This window comes from Neovison vison, chromosome 3 (assembly GCF_020171115.1).
Source record: "Neovison vison isolate M4711 chromosome 3, ASM_NN_V1, whole genome shotgun sequence".
Taxonomy (NCBI): domain Eukaryota; kingdom Metazoa; phylum Chordata; class Mammalia; order Carnivora; family Mustelidae; genus Neogale; species Neogale vison.
In genome coordinates this window covers 211,565,702-211,593,217 of record NC_058093.1, presented here as the reverse complement: position 1 = coordinate 211,593,217, position 27,516 = coordinate 211,565,702, and the positions used below count along the sequence as shown (strand labels likewise).

Below are 27,516 nucleotides of genomic sequence, written 5' to 3'. Positions count from 1 at the left end.
CTAAGCCCACACTGTGGGCACCGAGGAGCTGGGTAGGGGAGCCGGGAGCCTGGTTGCTGAGCAAGTCCCCCTCCTCCTCCCTCCCTTGGGCTTCTGGAGCCCTGGCCGCCCCCACCGCCATCTGGTTCCACCAGCAACGCTCCCCCTACTCCCTCCCCCAACTCACTGTGCTTCCTCCCTCACCCTGCTCCCTGAGGCCCCTGCCCCAGGGGGATGGGGGAACTTCAGCCATGGGCCACGTGGCCTCTTTCCCTTTTGTGTCTGCGTCCTCACGGGCCCAGGCCTTGAGAAAACGTGCGTGTGCATATTTTTGCCTGCGCTGTGGGTGCTGTGTCTGCAAGCACACGTGTGCGTGCCTGTGTGAGCACGCGCATGGTCCTTGCCCTGCCCGTGTGCTTGCCGTGGGTGTGCATGGGTGTGCGGGGTCATGTAGACCCATGCAGGGCCGTGTCTGGGGTTGGCATGGTGTGAGTGCACACATATGTACCCAGGCTCGAGCCTAGGCAGGCCTGGCCACGGGTCTGGAATGAGACCGTGAGCCGTGGTGTGAGAGTACCCATGACCCTGCCAGGGGGGTCTGGCCTCACCCACTCAGCTCTCCTTCAGGGCCACCCTGTCTGCCGGCACAAGGTCCTCCTGGGACCCCGCCCCCCAACCCACATGGAGCTGCAGGTGGGGGAGTTGGGGGAGCACTAGCTACACCTGGTGTGTGGTCCAGCCAGATTCACACCTCTCCCTAGACAGATGCAGCTATCAACCCAGCTTGAAGGGAAGGTGGCTAAGTTGCCTGATGGACTAACGGACGTTAATCTTCAGGGCTGGGGTGCAGGGGGTGGGGAGGTGGGTAGGGGCGTGACGCATCCCTGGTGACCACCATGGGTGCTACTGGGTTGAAATGGCAGGATGCAGCAGCAGGCAGCTCCCTTCCCTTTCAGGCCTCCATGGGCCTGTGACTGGGGCAAGGCTGCCCCTCCAGGGTCCACCTGCCTCTCCCTGCCCACCACACCCCAGCCTGAGAGGCCACGGCTTAAGAAAAGATCTCTTTATTCCACGTCGTCCGATATTTTTACACAAGTAAAATAAAATGCATATCTCTATATACCGCGATCCGGGTGGGAGGTGGCGTTCTGGAACAAACGCTCCGCCCAACCCTGTAAACATGACGGGGTGCAGATGGGGTGGGCGGGCGGGACGCATCCGTCAGGGAGGGCCTGCTGCCTGGTGCTGGCTGGTGGCGCCGAGGGGACCCCGTATGTACACACACCTGACTGCTGGGAAGGGCCTCCCGCTCGGTGGCTGGTCAGCAGGGCCTGAGCACCGTCCACAGCACCAGCGCGAGGCCCAGCGGGGCCAGGCTGTGGGCGAGGCTGGGCAGGGCGCCCGAGCCCTCTGCGTCCCCGGCCCCGCCGCCCCCGCTGCCTGCCTGGCCCAGGCGGCACTGACTGCGGGTGCGGTTCTTGCGGGAACAGCCTGGCTTCCGGCGAGGGCCGGTGGTGGGGGGCCCAGGGGGCTCGGAGCCCTCAGGCCGCATCCTGCTCAGCGGGGGCTCGGCCGACCCAGGCAGGGTCCCAAAGGGGGAGTCGTTGATGTGCCGTGGGCCAGAGCCGTTGCCTGGCGGGCTGTCCCCGGACGGCACCCGTCCCTTGAGTGCATTGCCGGCAGAGGCCGGGCTCCCAGCCTCAAACACCAAGGCCTTGTCTGCGGCATCGGGCTGGCAGCACTTGGGCAGCCCCAGAAGCTCTTCGTCGGCAGGCCTGCCAGTCCAGACGGGACGCGAGGGCCGGGCCAGCACGGCGCAGCCCTCCAGGTCAGCGGCGGCCAAGCGCTTGAGGTCGCGGCCGGCCAGGCGCAGGGGCAGGCTGCAGAGCAGCTCAGATGAGGAGCCGCGGAACTGCTGCAGCCAGGCCCAGAGCGGGCGTGCCCGGCAGTCACACACCCAGGGGTTGTCATTAAGCCGCAGGTACTGCAGGCCGCGCAGGGGTGCCAGGGCCTCGGCTGGCAGTGCCGACAGGTTGTTAGCAAACAGGTAGAGCGTCATGAGGCGGCCGAGGTCACGGAAGGCATGCGGGTGCACGCGGGCCACGCGGTTCTGATGCAGAAGGAGGCGGTCGAGGCTGTGCAGGCCACGGAAGGCGCGCTCAGGCACGCTGGGGATGCGGTTGCCGTGCAGGAAGAGGTGTGTGAGGTTGCCCAGGTCGCGGAAGGCGTCATCCGGCAGCGCCTGCAGCCCGTTGTCCTGCAGGTAGAGGTACTGCAGGGCAGCAAGGCCGCGGAACAGCCCGGGGCCGAGCTCCTGCAGGCCACAGCGGTCCAGGTGCAGGGTGTGCAGGCGGCTCAGGCCGCGGAATGTGGTGGGGTCCACAGCACGCAGCTGCGCATTGTCGCTGAGGTCCAGCTGCTCGAGGAGGGCCAGGCCGCTGAAGGCAGCTGCGTCAATGCGGGCCAGCGCGTTTGAATGCAGCCACAGGATGGTGAGGTTGCGGCAGGCACGGAAGCTGGCGGCGGGCACGTGAGCGATGCGGTTGCCATGCAGGAAGACGCGCTGGCTGGCGGCCGGGATGTCGGCGGGCACGGCCAGGAGGCCTTGCTGCGGACAGCTTGTTGTCACCTTGGGCTCATTGTAGCACACACAGGCCCCCGGGCACGGGGCTGCCACCCGCCACGCCTGCAGCCACAGCACCCAGGCCAGCAGCTGGCTCCCTGTGGGCAGAGGAGATGGTGGTTAATGAGCTGAGGGCCCCGTGAGGCTGGTGGGCATGCTGGAGCCAGGCTGGCCCCTGGGATCAGTCCTTGGGATGGTCTTGAGCAGGGCCCAGGACATGCTATCAGCCCTGAAGACTCAGGGGCTGGGATCCTTGTTCCGCCTGCCACATGGAAACGACTTCGCTGAAACCTACCAGGGGGTTCCACACTCCGCACTGGGCATCCTCGCCTGCAGATGCTCCACGCCACCCTGCCCAGAGCCCAAACATACAAGCTGACATGCTCACACCAGCCACTCGAGGTTGGCTGGATCACCACCAAGGCCCACTGGAAGCCCTCCTGAGATGGACACTCAAGCCTGCAGACACCTTCTCAGTACACCAGGGAGCGCCGTGGGCCTGCCCACCATCCCTGTCAGCCCTGCCCCATTAGCCAGGCTGGGAGAGAAGCCCTTGGTAAACACCAAGGACCAGGTCAGCTGAGCTCACACAGGGCTGAGGCTCATGCCCAGGTCTGCCAGGCAGCCAGCTGCCGGGCTTCCAGCTGCTTCTGCAGCAGCTCCTCCTGAGGGCCCTCCCAGGCTGCAGGAAGGTCGGCGGGGGGAGGGTGCACTGGGGCTCAGACTCTGTGCCCTGTGCAGGCCCCCTGCCCAGGTTCCCAGAGCCCTTAAGGCCCGAGGGCTGCCCGGATTCTGAGGAGGCCTCACCATGGCACAAAGCTGTGCTTTAATGAAGAAGCCGCAAGGGCCTCAGAGCCGCGAGCCACAACCCCTAGCAGCCCTCCTGTAGGGGGTCTGGGTCCCACCAACACAGGACACGAAACTTACAGGCATCATGGGCTCCAGAGCAACTCTGCTCTTAGAGGATCAGGAGCCTGGATGCCCAAGGGCAGGGGCAAGGGAGCCAGGCAGGTGCAGCCCTGCCCGCCCCATAAGCCCCCTCCAGGCAGGCTGCTCCCTCCTCCACACATCCTGACTTGGCATGGAACTCCTCCTGCAGCCTCCTCCCTTCGGCCTCATTCTCTGCTTGATCTCCTCCCTGGGTGAGGAGCTTACTCCTTCCCACCAATCGATGCCTGCACAATTCCTCCTATCCATCCCCCCTCCCTGCCCCATCACCATCTCGAGGCCAGACCCACACAGGGCCTCACCAAAGACCTACACTCTTGGGGCACTGCATCCACCCTGGTCTCCTCTCTGGGGCCACACAGCCAAATACGAAGCTCACTGCCTCTCATCCCACTATTACAGCCCCCCTCTTCCAATGCCGAAGGTTCTTTCCTCCTTCAGGAGCAAGTCTATTAAAACGTGAATCCCCCTGGGAGGGTTATGGCTTATCAGCTAACACCTTCGTTGACAGATAACACCTGCATTGACAGCTAATACCTTTCTTGGCAGTTAGCGAAGAGCAGGATTCCGCACACAGGAGGCCGGCTGAGGGCTGGGGCTGGAGCCGGATGGGAGGAAGGACGGGACCACGGGCCAGCTTCCCCCACCCAGACCTGTGAACTTGGGGCCCCCCCATTCACGCTGGAGCCCTTGCCACACTGGATCCTGTCTGGGCCGGCACAGATGCATGCCCCAGGCCCAGAGCCGTAGCAAGGCCAGAATGTTTCGTGGTCATAAACAGTCTGCCCTCTTGGACTTTGGTCCCCAGGATATAGGCACCCACATCCTGGGACTCATCTGTCCCTTGTGTTCCGTCAGCCTCCCCATTGGGGCTGTTTGTTAGCTGCCTGGTAAGGATTGGGGGGGGTCCAGAGAGGCAAGCCTGGTATAGAACTCCCCATACCCAGGACACCCCTCCCCAGGCTCGCCATGCCCAGGAGGCTGTGAGGGCCCCTCAGCCTCCTGTGCTGCTTAAACTGCTGATATCCTCTGCAGGCTCTCTCCTGATGGGGCTTCTCAGGGAAGTCGGGCCTGATTATGCCAGCTCTCACCCCAGCGTCTCACCTGTCACTACGCTCTGAGAACAGCACTTCCTGTCCCCGAGGACTCACGGAAGAGGAAGACGTGGGATGGGGTGGGATGGGGGCTCCGGGTACTCACCAGGCCGGGCTCTGGACTTCACCACCACGGATGGGCCACGTCACCAACCATGCTACGTCATAGGCATGCCAGTGTCATCAGCCGCACCCGGCCACAACTGGGCCACACCACCCAGCAGGCTATGTGGGCAGCCACCCGTCGTAACCACGTTTGCCACCATCTGAGCTGGTCCTCCCCGCTGCCAGGCAGGCCTGAAGCCATGGTCTGGGAGCTGGGCTGGTGTCAGGTTCAGCTGACTTCCCCAGAACCAGCTGCTCCTCCAGCCTCCAGCCCTCCCCTGCCCAGGCCCCCAGCAGGCTGTAAGCCACGTGCTTGGGGTATACACCCACTCCAGGAATGGCCCAAGCGAGGCTCCAGGGCTGAGCTATGCCACGGGGATAAGTGGCAGAGCAGCAGTGTGGCTCGGCCCTGCTGGGAATCTGGCGTCAGGCATGGCTCCATTCCTGCTGAGCTGACCGCTTTTCGGAAGCCAACTTCTGAGGGTCGGTCCCTCTGCACGGCTGTGCTGTCAGTGCAGCGGCCAGTGGTGGGCTTGCTCCTTGCTGCAGTCTCAGTAATTGGCTCCAGCCTGGCCCCCCTTGGGGCCTGCCTGCTGGTCTCCATGGCAACCCCTCCGCTGAGCAAGCAGAGGGGGCATCTTTTTATGAGATAATCAAACTCAACTTTGCGGCCTGTGTTCCTACTCACGGCAGGGGCCCTAGGGACACAGGAGGCCCTGCCAGGTTTCGGGATGGTGATCCCTGACCCCACCCTAGGGGCTGGACCCAGTCACTCATCTAACCCCCTCCGAGCCCTAAAAAGTGCCCCCGCCATCCGGTCTCCCCATCCTGTCCCCTAACCTGTCCTCCTAGCCCATTCCCTCAGTCCCACCTCCCACTTGTACCCAGCCTCACTGGGCTCCTGTTCTCAGTGAGCATTCAATACCAGCTCGCCTCCAAGCACATGACAAGAAAACAGCCCTGCCCCAGCCCCGGTTCACTCACAGCAAAGGCACACTCCCGCACCAGGCTGCCTGGCCCCCTGAGCCTCGCACAGACTGGAGCCGGTCCCTTTCCTGCCATCCCTGGGGCTGACTCGGGCCTCCTCTTTTCCTTAGTCCTCACCTCAGAATGGCCCTGTCAGGTTAGGGGGCTTCTCCAGTGCCCTACCCATGGGTTCATGGGACGGACTCCCCCCTTAGCTCAGTTCTGCCTCAGGAGCAGTGCTGATGGCACAAAGGCCACCATTGGGGAAAGACTGGCCATTCCTGCCTGGGAGGCTGTGGAGGGGAGGCAGCGACTGGCTTCTGCTCAGGGCCTCTCCCATTAGGGCAGCTGGACAAAGCAGGAATGACCACTAACGAGGCCATGCGGCCCAAATCCCATCAGGTCTGGGTGTGGTCCCAAAGAGCACCTGCATTGCTGCCCCTGCGCCGGGGCAGCAAAGGGCCCAGGTTCTCCTTCATGGGCACTGCAGGGTGTGGGGGGAGGAAAGGGGAGGAGTAGGGAGAGGAGCCAGGAGGGGCGGGAGACTTCTGGGGACTCACCAGCAGCCGCAGGAGCCAGTGGGCGGGCGGACAGGCAGCTGCTGAGGTCAGCAGCTTGGGAGCGGAGATTGCCAGAGGCTATAGGTGCAGGGGAGGTCTCTGCTTCCTTGCCTTTACTTCTCTCGGGGGTCCCCTAGCCTGGGCTGGGGTGTGCGGCTCCCCCCAGGTCCTCGGAAACCCTTCTGCTGCCGCCTGCCGCCCCCACCCCATGAGGTCATAGATACAGCACAGGACTGGCCACCTTGCTTGCTCAGTGCCCTTGGACCTCCCTGCGGCAATAGGGTGGCAGAAACACCCTATTCCAGGGGGCAGCATGAGATTCTACCAGTTGGCATAGAAGGCATGAGTCAGAGCTGCCTAAGAATCCATTTTCTTTATAATATCACAAGCCCATTTTACAGATTAGGAGACTGAGGTAGAGAGCAGTTAAGCCCCGGATTGCTCCAACCTGGAGATGGTCCAGGAGGAAGGATGGGAAAAAGAAGGGGCCACATCCAGCCAAGCCAGGAATGGAGCCCAGGCTGCGAGGGTGTAGGCAGGCACCAGGGGTACATAGCTCCCTCCTGGGCCATCTGTGGCTGGGAGGGGACATCTCCAGGGAGGCTCTGAGTGGCTGCTTGCCGCCCCCCTCACTCCCAGAAGACTGGGGTGAGCAGGCTGGGAGAGGGGAGGTTACACAGCTGGGGCACAACCAGGACACTGGTCAGCTCAGGACCCTCTTGGGCACCAAGAACGTCCCCAGAAGGGTCACGTCACAGACCGCAGTTACACGGCAGAACGAGAGGCCACAGCTCAGCACACCAAGGCCAGAAATAGCTCTGGGAGGGGGTGGGGGGCTGGTGGCATTGACACATCGTAGAGGGTCAGGGCACCCCAGCAGTGCTGTACTCCCTCTTTCCTGTCCCGTGCCTGCTCCCCATCCCTGCCAGCCCTCCACCAGTGATGGGCTCACCCCCCACCGTCCATTGGTCCCCTCCTCAGTCCTCACTCCTCGCTCACATTCACCTCCCAACTTCTAGACCATGTGCATGCCCTTGGCGTTTCCCTGCCCCCTTGCTTGGCTCTGGGGGCCGGGCGAGGAGAGGGGCAGCCCACCCGTGAAAGGGCCTGCCTCTCCCAGGGGTATGGCTGCCAGCCCCCGCTGCCGGTCATGCCCCTCAAGGCCCCACTCCTTATTGATCTTCTCGGGGCAGTAGCTGCAGGGGCAGGCCAGCTCGATAACAGGCAAGGTCACCTGTCAGGGAAGGAGGGCACTGGACCCAGGGCTGAGCAGTTCCAGCACGCCAAGCTGCATGCAGTGGGGAAACTGAGGCCCAGCGTAGGCCGAGCGAGCAGGAGCAGCCTCCTGAATGCACCCAGCGCCCAGGTGGACGGAGGGCCGACAGAGGTCTACTGAATCCACCTAGGAGGCTATTTTATTTTCCTATCTTACGGCGGGGGTGTGTGTGTGAAAATGAGGTTTGGTAGGGGAAAGCACTTGCTCACAGAACCGGGACTAATAGGATTCCCAGCCCCATGGTGTCTAATCACTAAAAGGGCTTGCGTGACAGTAGGGAGTTGAAGCTCCCCCTCCCCACCTTCCCATTACCCCCACCTCCGAACACAAGCTATGTTCCCCCTTAAAATTTCCAGCTGACACAGCACCTGGGAGCGCCCTGGGTCCCTTTCAAAGGCAAGAAACCAAGGCTGCCAGGGGAGGGGCCAGTCCACCTGAGAGCTTGAGGTCCTGGGTGCACAGCTTGCATTAAAGGTATGTCCCTGAGGGGATCCCCCACGATAGGGGCCCCATTGGACGCTGTCAGCGTGAGACCAGTCCCCGGCTTATAATGCTGACCATAGGGAGTCACCCTGCTGCATGGCACGTGCCACAATGGGAATTTAAGGGACCATGGAATACCGCCCTGGCTCCAGACATCAGGGGGACACCAGGGAGGGGCACCAGAGTCCACTGCCAAGGTGAGCATCCAGGCAGACCCTCCGATGGGTGGGATCATGCCTTAGGAATCCATCCTTGGTCAAGGCTGGCCTGCTGGAACTGAGGGCTCTGGAAGCTCATCCTGTGTTTCCATCTGAAGCCCACCTCCCTTGGCCCCTGCCCCAGGGAGCCCCACATCGAGGGCTGATGATGTCGGCCACTGGAGGCTCTGTTTACCTGAAAACCCACCCAGCATGCAGGACCCCCTCCCCCCACTGCAGGGATTCAGACAGCAACCTCTCCCTCGCAGGTGGGCATCCCCTACCCCCTCCATCGAGGCCACCAACAAACACCCATTGCCCAATTACCTGGAGAATCTGTTTCCACAACCTTTCATCAGTTGGCCTCTCAGCTCATTCAATCTGGTGGCCAGCGTGGGCTTGAGTCCCGGAGGATGTGAATGAGGTATCAGCCGGGGGCCAATATGGCCCTGGTCTGCCCCGGCAGGGGGCGCAGTTCAGGAATGGGGCTCTCCCAGGGTCAGGGCCTGGGACCTGCCTTGCCACGTACCTGCCACCATGCCCATCTGCCCTCCCTGACCCCTTCCCCCTGCCAGCTCTCACCCAGAACTGGGCGCCCAGCCCCACCCCAATACACCCCACCTCCTCCCAGGACCCTGCATCTATCTGATACCTTCCCAAAGTTCACCGTCCCTGTGAGGCCCAGAGAGGGGAGAGGGGAGTGATAGAGCCTCCAACAGGCAGACACAGTGCAGGAGTGCACTCTTGGGTACACTTGTCAGAATGCACATCAGGGGTGCGTACAAGAGTAACACCCACCGCAGGCACACACTATGGGAACACACACTCGGGGTGCACGCTACAGGAACACACAACAGGCGTACACTTCTGGGCCTTCGGCTGCCAGGGCCTGGGTGGGTCAGGGCACAGTGGGTGAGTTGGCCATATAGCAGAGAGCTGCTGTGATGAGGCCAGAGTGGGACTAGACCGGAGGGCGCGTCCCCACCCGCTCAGGAGCCCTGGGCATTTGTCAAACATCACGGGCAAGGCAGGCCGGTGGCCTCTGTATGACTGGGGTTCATTCTTCTACGAGGTGACAAGTGCAGGTCTCGGGAGGCGCGCAGCCCCTCGCCTCCTGGGATTCACCAGTTCCGCTCCTTGGCTGTCTGTCTCTGATCAGCCCTAGTCCCGTTTGGCGGGGGGTGGGGGGGTGGGGTGGGGTGGCGCGGAGCTGGATTGCCGCCTACCTGAACTGTCCCAGGACAGCTGAGCTCTTGCAAACACTCTGAACAGGGCAGTCAGGCCTCGGGAAGGGAGGTAAAGAATCAAGGGTGCTTAGGGGCTTTGTAACTGAACTGGGGTGGTGAGGTCGGGGGCAGCACCTGCTGAGGCCATGGAGAGGCCCAGTGGGGGCTGGAGAGGACCTCTGGACAGAGACAAGTGGGAAGGGCCACAGGGTCTGGCCCTTTCCAGGGTACAAGTGTTTCCAGGGGCAGTGACGAGATGCTCCCATTTGGGTCACCACTGGCCAGGGCACTGTGTCCAGGTGACCAGAGTGAAGTCCCTGTCAGAGCCAGTGGGTCCTCATGCCTCCTCTTCCATCAGCATCTGGCAAACCAGCCTACCAGCCACCACCTACCTTTGTAAAGAACAGGTTATCAGCATACGGCCACACCTGGGTGCTTACTGTGCTGCTCTAGCATCCCCACATGTGGTGTGGCCCACAGAGCTGGCATTGTTCGGGACCTGGCCCTTTAGAGAGACAGTCTGCCAACCTGGCTTGTGATTGGAGTACGCAGAGTACCTGATGCCTGTGGGTACTGCCACTCTCACCCCCACGGTGGTCCTACAGAGGTCACTTGAAACCCTGCCCCCCCGCCCACCTAACGAAAAGTAAACCAAAGGTCAGAGAAGGCCACTGTCTTGCTGAGACCACATTGCTGGGATGGACAGGGCCCCTCTCACGGGGCTGGAGGGAAGGTGACCCCCAAATAGTGTGTAGGTCAAAAGAAACACAATGATTTTGCTAAAGAGGCCTTTGAGGGACTGGTGATCAAACACGCGTTAAAGAGGACGCTTACAACACTCTCGGACAAAGCCGGCTGTAGAGGAGGATGTCCTCAGGGTCTGGGGTGGTGGGGGGAGGAGGCACTGATCCACATGGCACCTGCTTGTGCTGCAGGAAGACAATCTTGGGAGGTGATCTTGGAGTCTCTGGGCTACAACCCCCTCCATGCCAATCCCTGTGCCCTCCTCTAGGGGCTCTGTGGCCAGGTCACACGGAGGCCAGCCCGCTGGCCCACTACCATCAGCCTGTCCACTTGGGCTGGGAGGAGGGGACATGGCAGGTCAGGTTTGAGGCACTTCCCAGGATGACAAGGTCTAGGCCTCAGCTGACAAAATCTTCCCATCTGAGAACAAAGAAAAAGTACAGGGGGGACGACTCTGTCAAGAAAAGGAGAGAGGCACAGAGTGTAGGGGCCTTCTTGCAAGCAGGCTTCCTAGACCATTCTGTGGACCTCCGGCCAGAATCTTGAATGGAAAGTCAGTCATGGAGGTCCATGATCTTTTATTTTTTTTTTAAGATTTTATTTATTTCAGAAAGAATGAGAGAGAGAGCGAGTGTGAAAGAAGGGAGAGGGTCAGAGGAGAAGCAGACTCCCCACTGAGCAGGGAGCTGGATGCAGGACTTGATCCTGGGACTCCAGGATCATGACCTGAGCCGAAGGCTGTCACCTAACCAACTGAGCCACCCAGATGCCCGGAGGCCCATGATCCTTGTCACCAATAACACTATCATCGTCACCACACCAGTCATGGGCAAGTCCCTCAGACCGCAGGCAGTTCAAAAACAGCCTGGGACCAACCTGAGGCCAGGCTGGAGTGCAGCCAGCCTCGCACAAGGGTGGGGAGCCCCAGAGGTGGGTGAGCAGTGGGCCAGTGTGAGGTGGGCACCAGACACCCCTGAGGAGGGTTGTGGCCCAAGGATGCCCATTCCAGCTTCAGTGCCTTGGCCAAGTCAGTCCACACAGGGCCTGTACCAGGTGACAGGGAGGGAGAGGGGAGAGATAGAGCCCTTGGCTTCCCTGTCTCCCGGGACTGCTCAAAGCACAGACTCCCTGAGGTCTCATGACATCCCACAGCACAGAAAGGGGATGACCATTGACCCCACTTCCAGACAAGGGCACTGAAGCCTAGTGAGGTGAGGTGATCATGTGTACCAGCTGAAGCCAGGGGACAGGATCTCAGAACCCCTGCCACTGCCCCAGGTGACCAGAGCAGGCCCTGAGCCCTAGAGACCCAAATAGCAGAGGGGCAGCTCTTCCCCCCACAGCAGGCCAGCTGCTGAGCACACCCCCACGCTCTGAGCAACTTGGCCCCCACGCCCCTCATTCTCAGCCCAAGCCTGTTGTTCCCTGAGCTAGTGGGCTCTGGGGTCTGGTAGTCCCAGGCTCAGAATGAGGGCTCTGTACCCCTTTGGGCAGTGGCTGTGGAAGTGGCTGGCCAGCTCTGGGTCTGTCTCAACACCGTGAGTTCTGGGGATGACAACAGGCTAGCACCAGCCTTTCCGGGACCCTGAGATGCCTCTAGCTCTGTGGCTGGTGTCCTGCCTCCCCAGAGGACCTTCGGTCAAGTCCCATCTCAGGTGAGCAACCCACGGGGGTGAGGCCTATAGCTCAGAGGTGGCATCCCAGAGACATCGTGATTGGTAGCCTGGCCAGACGGTCCTGCTTTGTCCAGGAGAGGTGGCATCCAAGTAGGAGGAAGGTATGGTGGAGGGCCCAGCAGCCAGGCTGTACACTGTAAGCTTGCCTAGAGCCACCATCCCATCCCCAGCTTCAGGCTCAGCCTCAGTGGAGTGAGGAGGCTCCCAGACAGGCCTGTGCAGCCCAACTTGAGTCATGAGAGAACCCTGCCTTGCTCAGCGTGGCCTCAAGTTCTTGCTGCTTCTCAAGGAACACTGGTGGTTCCTTGAGATTTTCCTCCTTGGTGGTTTTCCTCCTTGCCCACCCACCACCTGTGTTACAGACAAGTAGTCATCCCCCCACCTCAAGAGCCAAGATGATGATGATGAAGTATGTGTTAAGAAGGGCAAGGACCAGGGAAATAGGGCTGCTCCCCTGGAGAAACATCTAGAGAAAGGGTCTCCACCGTGGGCTTCTGGGGGTGCTCAGGGTAGCCCCTGCCTGATCACCCCAAACCTGCCAGTTTATAAGCCCTGCTCTTAGCAGTGCTTCCCTAGAACACATGACCAGAAAACCAGGCACGTGGAAAAGACTTGAAGGCAGACAAGAGGGAAAACAACTGTAGAGGAAGCAGAGACAGTACAGGGAATAGATAAAAGTCAGGGTAAAAATCTAATCAATGTCCTCTCAGGGATAGAAGGAGATTTAAAACAAGAACAGGGTGCTATGAACAAGGAGCCCTGAGAAAACAAGAAGAGTAACTGTAAGTTAAAAATAGAATTACTAAAATTACTAAAAAAAAAAAAAAAAAAAAGAAATCAATAGAAGAGTTGGAAAACAAGGTCAAGGAAGTCTTCCAGAAAGGAAAACAGAAAGAGAAAGAAAGAAAAAAAAATTGATGAGATTCAGAAGACAAATATAGGTCAAATATCTGAGAAAACAGAGGAGAAAAAAGTTATCAAAGAAATAATACCAGAAAATCTCCCAGAGCTGAAGACCCAGCCCTCCACTGGGCAAGTGTCTAGCATAACAGATGACATTCACAATGTGATTTCAGTCCCCCCGGGGTCAAAAGAGGTCCGAAGCTCCCACGGGAAAAGCAATGTGGCATAAGACCTCTCTACAGAACACTGGATGCCAAGAAGATAACAAAATGGCAATGGTTTCAAAATTCTGAGTGACTTTCTTTTCTTTTTTCTTTCTTTTTTTTTTTTAAAAGATTTTATTTATTTATTTGACAGAGAAAGACACAGTGAGAGAGGGAACACAAGCAGAGGGAAAGTGAGAATCAGGCTTCCTGCCAAGTAGGGAACCCAGTGTGGGACTTGATCCCAGGACCCTGGGATCATGACCTGAGCCAAAGGCAGATGCTTAACGACTGAACCTCCCAGGTGCCCTGGGACATTATTTTCAACATGGAATAGGTTTGCTAATATATGAGGACTCACAGAATGATTCTTCACAGTGAATTCCTTGGAGAGTTAGTTGGGGATGTGCTTCAGCTAGAGCTAGGATATAAACCCAGAAAGAGGAAAATGTGGGGCCCAGGAAACATTGGGTGATAATGGCAGTCCTGGGCAGTCATGAGAAAACCACAGCATGCCTGGTCCATGTGGGGACAGCAAGACAGCAAGGCCTGGGGTCAGACCTCCCTGGAGTTAAATGAGACACCCAGTAGAACAGCTGAGGTGCAAAGAGAAGGCACATGAGGGTAGTAGATGGGACAAGGGAGAAAAGACAAAGTCAACTGTAAACTCCAGGGAAACCAAAGGCCATACAAGAGCAGAATGGTCACCAAAGTACCCCCTGCTCCTCCAACCTGTGGTGGGGTGGTGAAGTGCATTTATGTGACTTCGGTTGGAAAACACGGTGACTGATGGTGGTGAGACCACCACACTGGGAGGTATGCTAGGGAAGAGGGAGCTGGGGCAGGAGCCATGGAGCTATGAAGGCAACCACTTGGAAAAACAGGGAACAGAGCAACAGTGGCTGCCTTCAAGGAGGAACGGGGGCTGGGGCAGAGCAAGCCAATTCTCAGACTAGCCCTAAAGGACTGGGTGCAGGTCTTAACTTTGAGCAAGATATGGTTGACCATTTTATCTTTTCAAAAACGACTGCATATTTGGTGCTGAAATCTCAGAAACAGAAATTAAAAAGAGAAAATAAAGTGTATCCTCCATCTCCTAAGTACACTTGATGGGACAGCTTCTGGCCTGAATATTCAGCAGAGTGCTCAGGCCTCCCACATCTGGACAAAGGCCCGCCCACCCCATCTCCTTCTCATCTCTGCCCAGTTCACAGACATGAGACCCCCCCCACCTCAGACTGAGGGCCCCCCAAGAGCAGGGAGCCCAGCAGATAAACCTGGCAGGGGGCTGTGTGCACATGGGGCCTCAGGAGTGGGAGTCTGTGGCCTCGGGGAGGGCTTGCCCTGACCTTGGCTGAGCGCAAACAGGCTTTCCTCAGCTTCAAGAGCCCCAGTTGCGTTTCTGCCACCGAACCCGCGGCACACAGGCAGGGGCGACGTGAATAAGTAATTGCTCTTTTATTAACGAGTGATAAATTATTCCTATATGATTGTGTGTGATAACTCTTCCTTATTTGAAATCAATTTGGGATGGAAATTGTTGGCGGCTTCTCACCAGTGAGGGTGGGAGGACCAGGCGCCGCCGCCTCCTGGAAAAGCAGGTCAGTGTATTTCGGCTACTTCCTGAGGCTGATGCGCCAGGAGCTGGCGTGTGGAAGGGGGTTGGCTGCCTTGGGGGCGGGGGCTAGGTAGGGCGGCCTTATTCCCCAGCACCGGCCCCTGAGACCTGGGCGGGGTCTGGGCAGGTGCTCCAGCATGGCCTCTCCCCACCTTCAATACCTGCCTGAGGCTCCCAAGAGGCCCAGCCTACCCCACTTGACGCCAAAGAAGGGTCAGGCTGGGGGAGGAGCCCCTGAAAGCCCAAGCCCTGCCCCCATCCTCACTCCCTCCTCCCCCGGCTCAACACTCCCTCCAAGGCCAGGCTGCAGGAAACCAGGCTGTGCCCACCTCTCCCTGCTCCTGTTTCTCCCCAGCTGCCTCCCTGCCACCCCCAGCGCGGCAGTTACAGGTCTGAGAGGCTGGGGCACCTCCTAGCTCCGCCATGTTGCCCAGCTCAGCCCAGACACCACCAGGGACCTTGACTCTCAGGTCTGGCTTGGTCAGCTGTGAACTGGAGAGCTTGGGTCTGAAAACCTGACAAATCCCCAGGGCTAGGGGCATTTGGTGGACTCAGGGTCCCTGATACCACCCCCCACCTCCGTGCACTGCCGGGGTACACCCATTTCACCATGCACCCAGCTTAGCAGGTGCTTGCTTCCTTCCGTCGAGCCCCTCAATGAGCTGTGCCCTGGGCTGTGGGCTCCACAGGGACAGGAGCCAGAGCTGGTGACCAGCACACACCATAAATGTTTGTCACGCAGGAGTGTAAGAAAGGTCCACCACTACAGACAGGAAAGTTGCAGACTCTGTGAGGCTTGGGGACAGCTTTCCCCAAGGATGTGTTTGGAGAGTCCCCAGGAGAGTCTACAGGGTACCCACGTCCCCATGGGGGCAGGGCAATAGCACCCGGAAGCCAATGCCAATTTCACCTGTATTACAGAAAGGTTTTTGTCTCCCCCAGATTCCTATGTTGAAGCCCAAACCCCCACTGTGATGGCATTTGGAAGAGGAGCCTTGAGAGAAGGGAACCCCGAGGAGGTCATGTGGGTGGGGCCCCCATGATAGAATGAGGGCCCTTATAAGAAGAGATACTGGAGGACTTGTTTTCACTATCTCTGCATGGGGACATGGCGAGAAGGTGGCCATCTGCAAGCCAGGAAGAAAGTTCTCACCAGAACTGGACTGCGCTGGATCCCCGATCTCAGACTGCCCGCCTCCAGAACTGTGAGCAAATAAATTTCTGTTGTTTAAGCCACCCAGTCTGCGGTATTTTGTTATGACAGCCTGAGCTGACTAATACAACTTCTTTCTTACATCTCTGATATGTCTTCCCAGATTTTTTCCAACACACACGAACCGGTAAAATCAGGAACATTTTCAGTTTGGTTTGTTTGGTCTCCTGTGCCAACGCTGGATGGGGCAGCCCTGCCCTGAGAAGGGTGAGTGAGGAAGTTCTCTGTCGGGGGAGCCCCCTTCCAAGACCCCCCCATGCCATGGGGTCCCTGCCGACCACAGCTGGCCCTGTGGGATGGCTGGAGAAGGCCAGGGCTTTGGTGCCCACTCTGTCTCCCTGGGGTCTCAGGTAGGTCTTCCAACCTCTTGGGCTCTGTTCCATCACCTGGAGAATGGGGATCATCTCACAGGGAATGGAGAGACCATCACAGCCCACACAGGGCTGGTGCACAGCGGGTACACTGGAAATGCCTGCCTCACCTGTGGGATCATGTCAGGAGTGCTGCATGTCACCCCCGGCAGGGAGCCACCGTCCCCACCTGACAGAAGGGAGCTCAAGTCACAGTTAGAAAGGGCATGCTCGGTCGTGCCTTTGCTCAGACAGTCCCCCTTTCCAGAATGCCTGCCCTATTCCCAACACATTCCCCTAGAAGGGCTCTTCTCCTCAGAGTCCCATCATGCCAGCCCTTGGAGGCCTTCCCAACATGTTCTCCTCTGGCACCACAATCACATTCAGTCCTGTCCCCAATGCTGGACTCGACTCCGATGGGGCCACTGAAGGGAACAGGTAAATAAGCAGAGTGAGCCCTAGAGCCTGGTCAGGGTCACAGCTCGTGGGTTCTCACTAAGGGGTACGTGGCGGGGGAAAAGCATCAGCTAGGCCTGAGGGTTCTCCCGTGAGTGACATGCCAAGCCGGTCTTGACCCCACCTGGGCCTCGGGGAAATGTGGGGATAGTGCACTTAGCGGTGCTGGTGTTGGCCACCTGGCAGGGCCTGAGGGGGGAGGTCTTCAGCCCCTCACTCCCTAATTGCCACCACCTGCTCTAGGAACATACTGCAACCCCCCATCCCCCGGGGTCCCCTTGTCTCTGATGAGGAGGGTCATGCCTCTCTCAGGCTTCCTGTGAGCTGGAGTGGAGAAAGAGTCAGCCACGGCACTGGGGAGGGCTCTACGGGGGCCCTGACGTGCATGTGTACACACACACACACACACACACACACACACTGCCACCACCCACCCTGGGCCACCCTGGGGACTGGGCCGTGGCTCCAGCAGCAGGTAAAGAATGGAGTCCATTAGGGCCACCATCTGTCTCAGCCGTGATGGGTCCTCTCGGTGACATCCATGAGGTATGTAGATGGAATATCTTTATGGGGAGAGTTTTTCTTTTGCCAATTTTCGAACAGGAAGCCAGACACTTGTCACACCTGTCCCCGTGTCAGCCTCTGCCTGACATAAATTGGGGCTGAGGCAGGGAGATGAAAGACAGCCTGGACACGACCGGTGTGCAGTGGCCGCGTGTCATACGGCCGGGAGCACGCAGAGCGGGGGCTGGCCTCCCACTGGGGCTGGGCGGGGGAGGGGCAGGCCACTGCCCACTCCACCCTGTCTTTCCAGCCTTAGATCCCACCAAAATCCCCCTCTCAGCTCCCCTCTTGGCCCCCACAAGCTCCTCACCTAACTCCCATCTCCTCCTCCCCCTGCCAAACAGTCTAGGCCCAGCTCAGCAGTCCCAGCCACCCGGCCCGGAGTCCGCTGTCCCAGAGTTTCCTGTCTTCTGCTCCCCCTAGGAGCTCCCCCAACCTAGACCAATAGCTCTAATGTCTCTTTAAGACCCAGGGCCAGTGTGACCTCAGGGCGGAGGCCTAGCCTTCAGAGTCCTCACTGCACCCCCACTAGCACTTCTTTCTCCTGGGACCCTCATGGACTTTGGGGTATCTCCCTGGGACCTGAGGGGCCTTGGGGGGCAGAATGCATCGCAAGAATCTAGGGGTCCCTGCTGCCTAACACAGGGCTGGCCTGAAACTAAAGGCTAGAAAACACTTCACCAAGAGAATGGAAAGGCAAGTGACCCTCTGGGACCTGCCCAGGACCAGCTCCCACTCCCAGGGTACATCTTTTTTTTTTTTTTTTTTTTTAAGATTTTATTTATTTATTTGACAGACAGAGATCACGAGTAGGCAGAGAGGCAGGCAGAGAGAGAGAGGGAAGCAGGCTCCCTGCTGAGCAGAGAGCCTGATGCAGGGCTTGATCCCAGGACCCTGGGATCATGACCTGAGCCGAAGGGAGAGGCTTTAACCCACTGAGCCACCCAGGCACCCCTCCCAGGGTACATCTGGGTACCTGGCTAATCCCCTGGAGGGTGGGGAGGGCTCTGCCCAGGGGATGCTGGGGGACCAGTTGCCAGGCCATACTCCAGAACCACACCCCAGGGTCCCCCTCAGCTCCTCCATCATCCCTGTCACCCATGCCATGGACTAAACAGTGCTCACCACCAGGGAGAGAGTGACAGTCCTGCATCTTCCTCAGATGGCCCTGGGGGTCTTGGCCTCAGCCCCCAAGGAAACCTAAGAGCCCAATTCCCACCAGGCTCATAGGCCACTGCCTCACACAGCCTCATTCCTTGGGAGGCCCCATGGATCCTGGGGGTGAGGGCTGGGCAGGGCTGTGACTAGGCAGCACTGTGCTCTCTAAGGACAAGGAGGGGGCTGAATGTGTCCTGGGAGACCACGGAGGCCTCGAGCAGGGCAGCTGAGGGAAGTGGACAGCAGAGAGCTGCGAGAAGCATGTGGCAGGGCTCTGGGAAGGGTGAGGGCAGGGCAGAGCATCAGGGCCCACTCCCAGTTCCTGGCTGGGGTGTGCTGTGGTGGCAGGTGAAGGCCTGTGGAAGCAGGTGGGAGAGCTGGGTGTGAGCATCCTGTGGGGCCCACAGCCCCCCCAAGACTGCGAAGATGTGGTGCCCAGCCCATTCTGGTGGCTGGCCAGGACTAGCCTTTCTCTGTAATTCTGCTTCCAGCTACATTGCTGGGGATGGAAGGTGCTTTCAGGCTGGTAGCCAAACCTAGGGGGGCAGATGGCCTAACCTCCGGCTGTCTGCACCCCACCCTGCCCAAAGACCACAGGGCATCCCTTCCATCATAACACAAAGCTGCTGCAAGGTGAACTGTAGGGGCAGAAGTCTCCACATTGTGAAGGCAGAGGGACCTTGAATTTCCTTCTAAGTCGGTATGAGGTGACCAGGACCAGAGCCCACCTGACCCAGGGTGGGACTTGGAGACTCCTCACCTTCTGGGGGTCCCAGATGCCCCTCCAGACTCCCCTGTCACTGGCCCTGCCTGGACATTTGCACATCCCATCCCCAGCCCACCACCAAGTGAGGAATGGCGTCCCAACCCCATTCCTCACTTGCATCCCCATGGCATGAATGGATAAGTCACAGACTCCCCTTGGGACAGGCAGCAAAGACCCTCATGGCAGAAGGACTGATGGAGGAGTGGCAGGCCCAGACAGGGGTTCCTCCTCTGTGTTCCCATGGCTCAACTGAGTCTTCTGCTCCAGGAATCACAGTGGCCCACACATGCTTCTTTACCCTGCTGCCCAAGTTCCACCATATACTACCCCCCTCAGGGCAGGGCAACTGTAAGACTTGATAACATCCTGTTATCCCCCCCTGGAAGGTGGGGACCCCATGACCCACTGAGGGCCCTGGATGTTCTATCACCAACCTCCATCTCCATAGGAAGTTCCAGCCTAGGGCAGCGGGTCCCACCTGAATGGAACCATCAAGCTCCCATAAGGGGCTGGGCCTCGTGGGCTGCATTCAACACTGATTCCCCCTTCAGAGTCTCCTGTGTGACAGAAAGACTCAGAAGGTGACTGACATACCCAGGTGCTCAGCTGGCTCTGGGCTAAAGCCAGGAGGGTCTCAAGGCCAGACACTGCCTGCCCAGGCTTTACCTGGAGGGCTTCCCCCATAGGATGGCATCTCTGTCTCTCTCTAGAGCTGTGCCTTTGGTCATCTGAGTTCTGGAGAGGGGCCGCCTTCTTGCAGCCACCTGGGACAGCTGGCCTGCCCGTGACGACCGGCAGCCGTCCCCAGGGGCCAGGACTGCCAGCTCCTGCGTCACCTGGGAGCTCACTTCCTGTGTCCCAGTGCCAGGCCTCGGCTGGACTCAGGGCTGTGGAGACGGGAAGGCAGGCACAGGTGTGCATGGCAGGTGCTGAGACCAGGGAGCTGGAGGCCTCCTCTCGTGGAGGTGGAAGAGGAGGTTCCCAAAGGAGACTCCTTGGCCCAGGCCCTGAAAACAATGGGGGCTCCTCCAGGGGTAAGACATGGGAGAGTTTAAGAAGGAGGGGGCCTGGCTGGCAGGCAACATGTTTTAGGAAAGCATCTCAGAACCTGAAGGGAGGACAAGATGGCAGGCAGGCAGCTGTGGGCGTCTGTGACCATGGACCTGGGAGGGGACCGGTCCGCAGCACGCCCTCACTGAGGCATAAAAGGGGATGGATTTCCCTGGAACACAACCTGATCCTGGACGGGCCTTCGGAGATGGGAGGCAGCCAGGACCCTGGGCCTTGGTGGGTAGATATTGGGGCTGGAGGGGCAGGGGGTACAGGGGTGATCAGCACGAGACTGACTAGATCTGGGGGACCTGTGATTCCACTGGAGTCCAGCTACACATGCAGGGAAAATATATGTGGACCTGCTGGGTGGGGGACAGCCTAGGGGCCCGAGACCCCTGCTCAGCTTCATGGGCCTGGCATATAGCAGGGAGGCAGTAAATGCTTGCTAAGCAATCACTGGGACCTGAGGGCCACAGCAGAACTCAGTGACAGGCCAAGCGGGGCCTCAGAACTGGCCTTGGTGTGTGGGTGGGGAGGCAAGAGAGTCTGGGGGGCTCTGGATTCCCGGCTGGTCTTGTGCCCCCCATCACCACCTCACCTTCCATGTTGACTCACTGTCCCTTGCTCTTTACACAGCACCTACTGTGTGCTTGGGGCTACGACACAATACCGGGAGCCAGCCACCTAGCCCCATCTCTCTCCCCCAGAGTCCAGCACCCTACACACCTCAGGCTCAAGCGTTTTCCCACCCACGAAGGCACTGAGCCAGAAGCACCACCTCTGGTCAACAGCCGTGGATTACGGATGAAGCCTCTGGTGACCAGGAAAGGGCGGGTGCTGCCCAAGGTCACACAGCAAGCCGGCACTGCACAGGCTAATGCAATGCCTGCCCAGACTTGGGATGGGGAGACTTCTGGCAGGTCTCTGAGCCCGCCCCATCTGGGCCCTGGCAGGAGGTGAATAAAGGCAACATCTCAACAAGGTCACAATAGTTGGGAGAGATGGAGGACACAGCCCTGGGCCGAGGCAAGAGAGGGGCAATCCGAGAAGGCTCCCTGGAGGAGGTGAGGGGCCCAGAACCCTGCCTTGGCCTAAGCCCCTCGGCACTCCACCCCCTTCCTCGATGGGCCCTTCACTAGCTTCAGCCTCAGTCTGACATTTCCCGTGACATTTGCTGCAAAGAAATAGAGTCATAAACCCAAAGGTTAAATTTGCACATTGCCTCACACTGCCAGGAGAAGTGTGGTCCCTCCACCCACCAGGTGCTGTGGCTGCAGGGTTTGTGTAGGATGGCCCGCCCATCCCTGGAGCCCTTACTGGGGGCCCGAAGGTCTCCCTCCCAGGCCCTCTGAGAAATCTCAGCCACTGTTACCCAAAACAGTTTCTGGGCACACCAGTGCCCGAAGTGTGTCACATAGGGGTGTCCTTCAGAGGCCCTACCCGATCTGTTTGCAAACCCGAGGCCCCCAGACACCCTGCGGTAAAGGAGATCTGCCCGTGCCACCTAACCCAGCCAGTCCCAAATTTGCTCGACCACGAAACCCTTGCTCAGTCGCCACCAACATTCTGTAGAACTTCAATTATGCGGAGCGTGACCTGTGATGGTCGGTTGGGAACGCCTAGGTGCTGACCAGAGAGCAGAGGAGCACACGCAGGGAGCTGGATGGGCTGCTTGAACAAAGCTGGGTAAGCTCCTGACAACCCAGACTCTCCATTCGGGCTCCCCACATCACTGCTGGCCCAGCTCCATGTGCCTGGGCCCCGACAGGGCTCGTAGTCTGCCCAGCCCACCTGAGCCAACCCAAGCCCCTGGCCTTTGCCCAGACAGCACCTTCCATGACCCCTCCAGAAGGTCTGCCCATAGTCCGGCCTTTCAGCTGTACCCCCTGGGCCTGGCTGCCCAGTCTTTGGGGGAGGGGGTGGTCAAGGCTATAGAATGGTGCCGCATGGCCCATCCTCCACCCTCTGAGCAGAGCAAGGCAGCGGGCCCACGTGGAGACAGGACTGTCAGGACGCTGCAGGGTGAAGGCAGAGGTGTGTGAAGGGGGCAGAAGAGAGGAAGCCAGAAATCCAGATGCACAAAGGCCATCCCCAGAGTCAGAATCCTGATCAAAGCCCAGAAGCAGATTCTACGACATGCAGAGCCCACCCATGAAATGTTGGGAGGGGGTGGGGATTAGGGCCTGCCGCCTTTGCAGTGGGGACAGGGTGCCTGTGGCCAGGCCTGCAGTGAGGACACCGGGGGCATGGGCTGAAAGCCCCTCCCCGGGGGGCCGGCCACCAGACCATGGACAATTCGAGAAGCTGAGGCAAGTTTGGATAAATAAATTATGGCGAATCCTCAGGAAGGGATTCCACATACACCAGTAAACCCATGATTGCACAAGAATAGTTCCCGATGTGCAAAGTGTTTAAAATACAGCGACAAAAGAAGAAACTGCAGCACACAACACCCGGCCGGGCCCACACGCTCCGGTGACGGTTCGCGGAGAGGCAGGGTGTGTGGACAGCGTGCCCACCCTCTGGCTGGGCTTCTGTTTTTGGCTCTGGGACCACCTGTCCTTTAAAGCATTTGATCCTATGAACTCAGGAGGGCAAGGATCACATCCCTGTATTTGCCTGGCTCCAAATAGGGTCTGACAGGCTGGGGACAAATGAACGAGTAAATGAACGGATGTCTAGACGTCTGGAATGGGGCAGCTGGGTCACAGGGTTGGGGGACACCAAGGGGTGTTTTCGAGGGGTTACCTTGAGAGGGTAAGTGGGGGGCTGAGGGGCCAGTGCTCCAGTACGGCTGAAGGGATGGGGTAGGGGGGTATGGGCACCCAGGCTGGCTCCTATGGACCTTAAGGCCCAAGCCCGGGTGGCCACCAAGGGACAGGCAGCCCTCCCCGGAGGGTCAGAGGTCAGGGTCCACCAGGCTGAGGGCGGGGTGGCAGGAACTCGTTAGGCGGGCACAGCCAAGAGCCCTTGGAGGAGACCCACAGCAGGGCCCAGGGGCAGGAGTGTCACACTCATACACGCTCCCCTCACACTCCTTTCACTCATTCAAAGCCATTCACTTATTCATTGTGGAACTCCTTTCCTGGTGCTCCTGTTCTCCTAACCCCTTTCCGGCTGCACAGACTGAGGCTCTGTGGAGACTCTCTGGCCACAGGCCCAGGAGAGCAGGAAATGCAGCCCCGGGGGATGGGTTCCTTCTGCCTCCACCAGCCGGGACCCTCCCGGTGCTGCACCAGCTGCCACGGGCATCCGTGCCACAAAGCAGTGGATTCAGGCCTGGGGCAGGGAGCAAGGAGGGGCTGGAGCCAAGAGGCAGCACTGGCCAGCGGGAGCACCGTGAGCCCAAGTCCCCTGGCCTGGGAGCAGCAGATGGAGAGGGAGCTTGGAGTCCAGAGAGCATGGGGAACCAGGGCTGCACATGGCTAGCCCCCAGTGGTCTGTCACTCACAATGAGTAAAGGCAAACCTGGGTCTCGGGCCGGCCCTCAGGTTCCTCAGACAGCAAGACTCCCTCTTCTGCCTTCCAAGAGCCCTAGCATATCCTGAGGTGGGGCTCTTCTACAGACACTCCCATAAGCCCTCTTGCTTCCTGAGACGCACTGGGCCCTCTCCCCTACCTTTCATCTGAGACTACAGGGAGAGGGCCAGTCCCAACTGCAGGACACCCAGCTGGCTGTTAATCTTCACACAGAGAAACTGAGGCTCAGATGTTCTGCAGGCTTCCTGCGGGTGAGGGGCAGAGCCGCTTGGGAAGCACACGGCTGGCCACCCCCCACCTTTTGCAGTGCTCTCACTTCCTGCCCCCCAACTGCCCATCACACCTTTCAACTCCCCTATGACCTCTATGTGCCTTTGTTTCCCCATCTGCAAAGAGGTGGAAAAGAAGTCCGGTTGGCAGTGCAAGAGTTCTGGGAGGACTTCCATTTGTGGGAATCACTGCCTGGGGTGGTGTGTGTGTTGGGGGTGGGGGGTGGGTGACGTTTTGGGTATTTTGAAGGCAAAAACACTGGCATCAGAACCCTGATTCCTGGTGCGTGTCATGGATGAGAAGGCTGAGGCACACAGAGGTGAACTGTCATACCCAAGGTCATACTACCAACGGGTGGCTGTGCCAGGACCCAAATCCAGGAAGTTCTGTGATCCCTGCCCTCTGCCAAGTGGTTGTGTGCTGACCACCACCTGGCTCAGTTTGTCCCCTGGAGCTTGCTTCTCTCTCACCTTGTTTGGCTTAGAAGAGAGGAGCGGCCAGCCCCTTAGCCTACCTGGCCATGGGGCCCAACCTCCGGCCCACCCCTCTGTTTCACCCCCACACATTCTAGAAGGATGACCCACTTGTCTCCATTCTCCAGACAAGGACACAGATGGGGACCAGTCAGGATGGCCCCACCTCTCTAAGACCCTGGCCCAATGTCCTCCTCACTGCAGTAAGAGTGGGTCACCCACACCCTTACTCCTACTCCATACCCCACACAGCACCTGAGCCCCATACAACACCTGAGGCAGGTGACCTAACACAGAACCCCTTACTGATAAGGCTCCTACCACGGAGAGACTGAGGCCGGAGGGCAGGGCCTTCCTGAGGTCACCCTGGGTCAACCTCAGGGTGGACATACACCTGCTCCCCTTGGGCTTAGTGGCAGTGACTACAGAGCATGGAAGAAGGGTCTGGTCTCTTTGTCACTGTGTTGACCTCCAGGTTTGAAATGGGCCTTCCCTGCCCAGGTGAGTCCCTGCTCCCATCAGCCTCCATTGCTCCAGCCCAGGGGGCAGGGGAAGAGGGGCTGGGAGCCCTTTGGCCTCACAACTTGGGCTGGGTGCCCTGAATTATCTCCCTGGCACACACCCTTAGTGCCGCTGCTAAGGATTTGGGTAAAACCTGCTCACAGTCTGTCTGGGTGTACGAGGGCACCCACACTGGAGGCAAAGACCCACACAGGGATGTGACCACAGGCACATACAGGCATGCGTGCAGAGACACACACGTGCAGAAGCATAGACACACACACACACACACACACACACAAAGACCCAAGGGGCTGTGGAGGGGAGACTCCCAGGACATGGGCAGAAGGCAGACAGAGGGGGCCATGCTCCTATAGCCGGATTCTCACCCCTCCATCTGTGAGCTTTGGCTGCCCGGAGCCTCCCCCTCAACACATGTGCATGTAGGCAAGGGAGCGGGTCCCGCTAAGGGGCCCCAGCATGTGCCAAGTGTGGGGACCACAGCAGGCATGCTATGTGCATGCATGTGTGGCTGTGGGCGTGCAGGCGGGGGCGAGGACATGGATGTGCGTCCACAGCACGCGCACGCGCATGTGTGTGTGTGTGTGCACACTGGGGCAGCCTGGCATGCATGTGCACACGCGGTGTACAAGTGTGCAGCCCTTGTAGACACGTGCACGTGCAAGGAAACGTGTGTGCCGCCTGCGGCACGGTGGACATCAGCAGGGCAGTCTGGGTGGGCACCAAAGGAGCACCCTCCAGGCAGGGCATGCCCAAGTTCCCACCCAGGAGGTCTCCCCCTCACCCCCCTCGCCCAGACCCCTGTTTCAGGGCCTCGCAGCAGAGAGCGGAAGGCGTCCCATGAGGGCTGCCAGGGAGGGGACGCTGCAAGCCCCATCACTTCTGGAGCCTCTTATCTGAGCACCCCCCCTCCTGGGGTCCTCACGCTGCGGGTGGAGGCTGCTAAGGCGGCCTCTTCTCCACCTCGCCAGCCCCCTGGGGGGGCAGCTCTGGGTCAGCTCCGCCCCCCACGCCCTCTACGGTCGCCAACGCCCCCACTCATCCTGCTGCGGCCTGACCCCAGAAAAAACCAGAGGTCCTGAGCGGAGTCCTCCGGGCAAGGGTGGAAGCGACCCGATCCCCCCACCCCTGCTTGGTACCCACATTTCTGCAACCCTGCTCATTAACCCCTTCGAGGCCGGGACGCTCCGACGCTGGACCCCGCCCTTCTAGCCGGCAGACCCCACCCCTGCCCCGGTCGGGCGTCCGGGGCCACACGGCCCCGCCATCCCCGGCCCCGCCGCCGCGGCCAACTTTCCCGGGAAGCGGCAACTTTTCCTGCTGCCGCGGGCTCCGCCCTCCCGGGGCCAGGGCGCCCGCGGCCCCAGCCCGGCGCGGCACTGCGGTGGCCCTCACGGCCGCCCGGTGACCCTTATGCCTGCCTCGGAAGCCCCGGCCTGGCCCTGCGGCTCTGGGAGGTGCCGTCCCCACCGTCCCCACCCCGCCGGCCCGGCTCGGGTGCGGAACGGCACTCACCTCCGGCGGACGCCCTCTTCATCTTAGGGGTCGGGCGGGGCGCGACGGGGACCGAAAGTCGCTTCGGGGCCGGCGCCCGTCTCCCCGCGGCCGGGTCCGCATCCAGGCGCCGCCGCTCCGGCCCGGCCCCGGCCCGGCCGCGGGACGAGGCTGGGCGCGCTCCGCTCCCCGGGTCGGCTGGGCTGGCGGGGCCGCGGGCGCGGAGGGCGAGGGCGGCGGCGGCGGCGCGGACTGGCGGGGCGCTCGCGGCGCGGGCCGGGAGCGGATGAATGTTTTATGGGATCATGTGGTTTGACGCGCGAGGAATCCGCCCGGTCCCCCCCGCCGGCCGGGCCGGGGCGGGGCGGGGGCGGGGCGGGGCGGGGCCTCGAGGCGGGCGGGGCGCTCACCTGGGCGCGGGCCGGGCGGGGTGCGTTAAGGGGTGCGAGGCGGGGGACCAGGGAGGGAGTGTGGGCGGCGCGGGGTCCCGGGGCGCGCAGGCCGGGCCGCAGGACGCGTTCAGCCCACTCGGTGCACCGGCGCCGCGCGGCCCCAGACAAAGGCGGCGCATTTCTGAAGAGGCGGCGGCCCCTGCAGGCGGCCGCGGGGATGGCGGCGCCAGCGGTAGCCGGCTGGGGACGCTGGCCCGAGGGCGTGGGCCCGAGGGCGTGGCGGCCCGTGTGGGGATCCCCGATAGGTCCAGCCACCGGTAATGACTTTGTCCGGAGGCTGAGGGATCGGGGCACGCCTCTGCCTGGCGCACTCGCTTCCTCGCTTCACTAAATTCTGGAGCCTTCCCCGCCCAACGGCAGAACAACCTTTTGCTGGAGTAGGATTGCTCCTTTTTTCAGGTAGAACACTGAGACTCTAAGCTCAACAGACTTCTGAAGCCCCCAACAGACGTCTTTGTAGCCCTCTCTGCACCAACCCAAGGACGGGACGCAGTCACAGTCCTGACCTTACTCACAGGTGCACACCAACTGTTCCCTTCTTTGGACTGGGGAAGTCCAGGAGATTCCTGTCCAGGCCACCTGCTTAGTAACCCCACCCTCCACAAAGCCAGCCCACTCTCAAGGGCCAGAGAAACCACTGAACCTGCCCCTTCTGCGCACACAC

General features: G+C 60.1%; 1 protein-coding gene across 1 annotated transcript; it reads right to left on the bottom strand.

Moving 5' to 3' along the window:
- Positions 1-1,027: 1,027 nt before the first annotated feature.
- On the bottom strand, positions 1,028-26,526 carry RTN4R (reticulon 4 receptor). Its single transcript, XM_044243683.1, has 2 exons — positions 26,422-26,526; positions 1,028-2,700 (listed from the first exon to the last, which is right to left on the bottom strand). The coding sequence occupies exons 1-2, from the start codon at positions 26,441-26,443 to the stop codon at positions 1,301-1,303; spliced, it is 1,422 nt and encodes a 473-aa protein (XP_044099618.1). The 5' UTR covers positions 26,444-26,526; the 3' UTR covers positions 1,028-1,300.
- Between the last annotated feature and the right edge of the window lie 990 nt (positions 26,527-27,516).

Coding starts and splice junctions, on each gene's coding strand:
- RTN4R (XM_044243683.1), bottom strand. CDS start 26,443: ATGAAGAGGGCGTCCGCCGGAG. Junction 2,701..26,421: donor GAAGAGGGCGTCCGCCGGAG/GTGAGTGCCGTT, acceptor CTCTGCCCACAG/GGAGCCAGCTGCTGGCCTGG.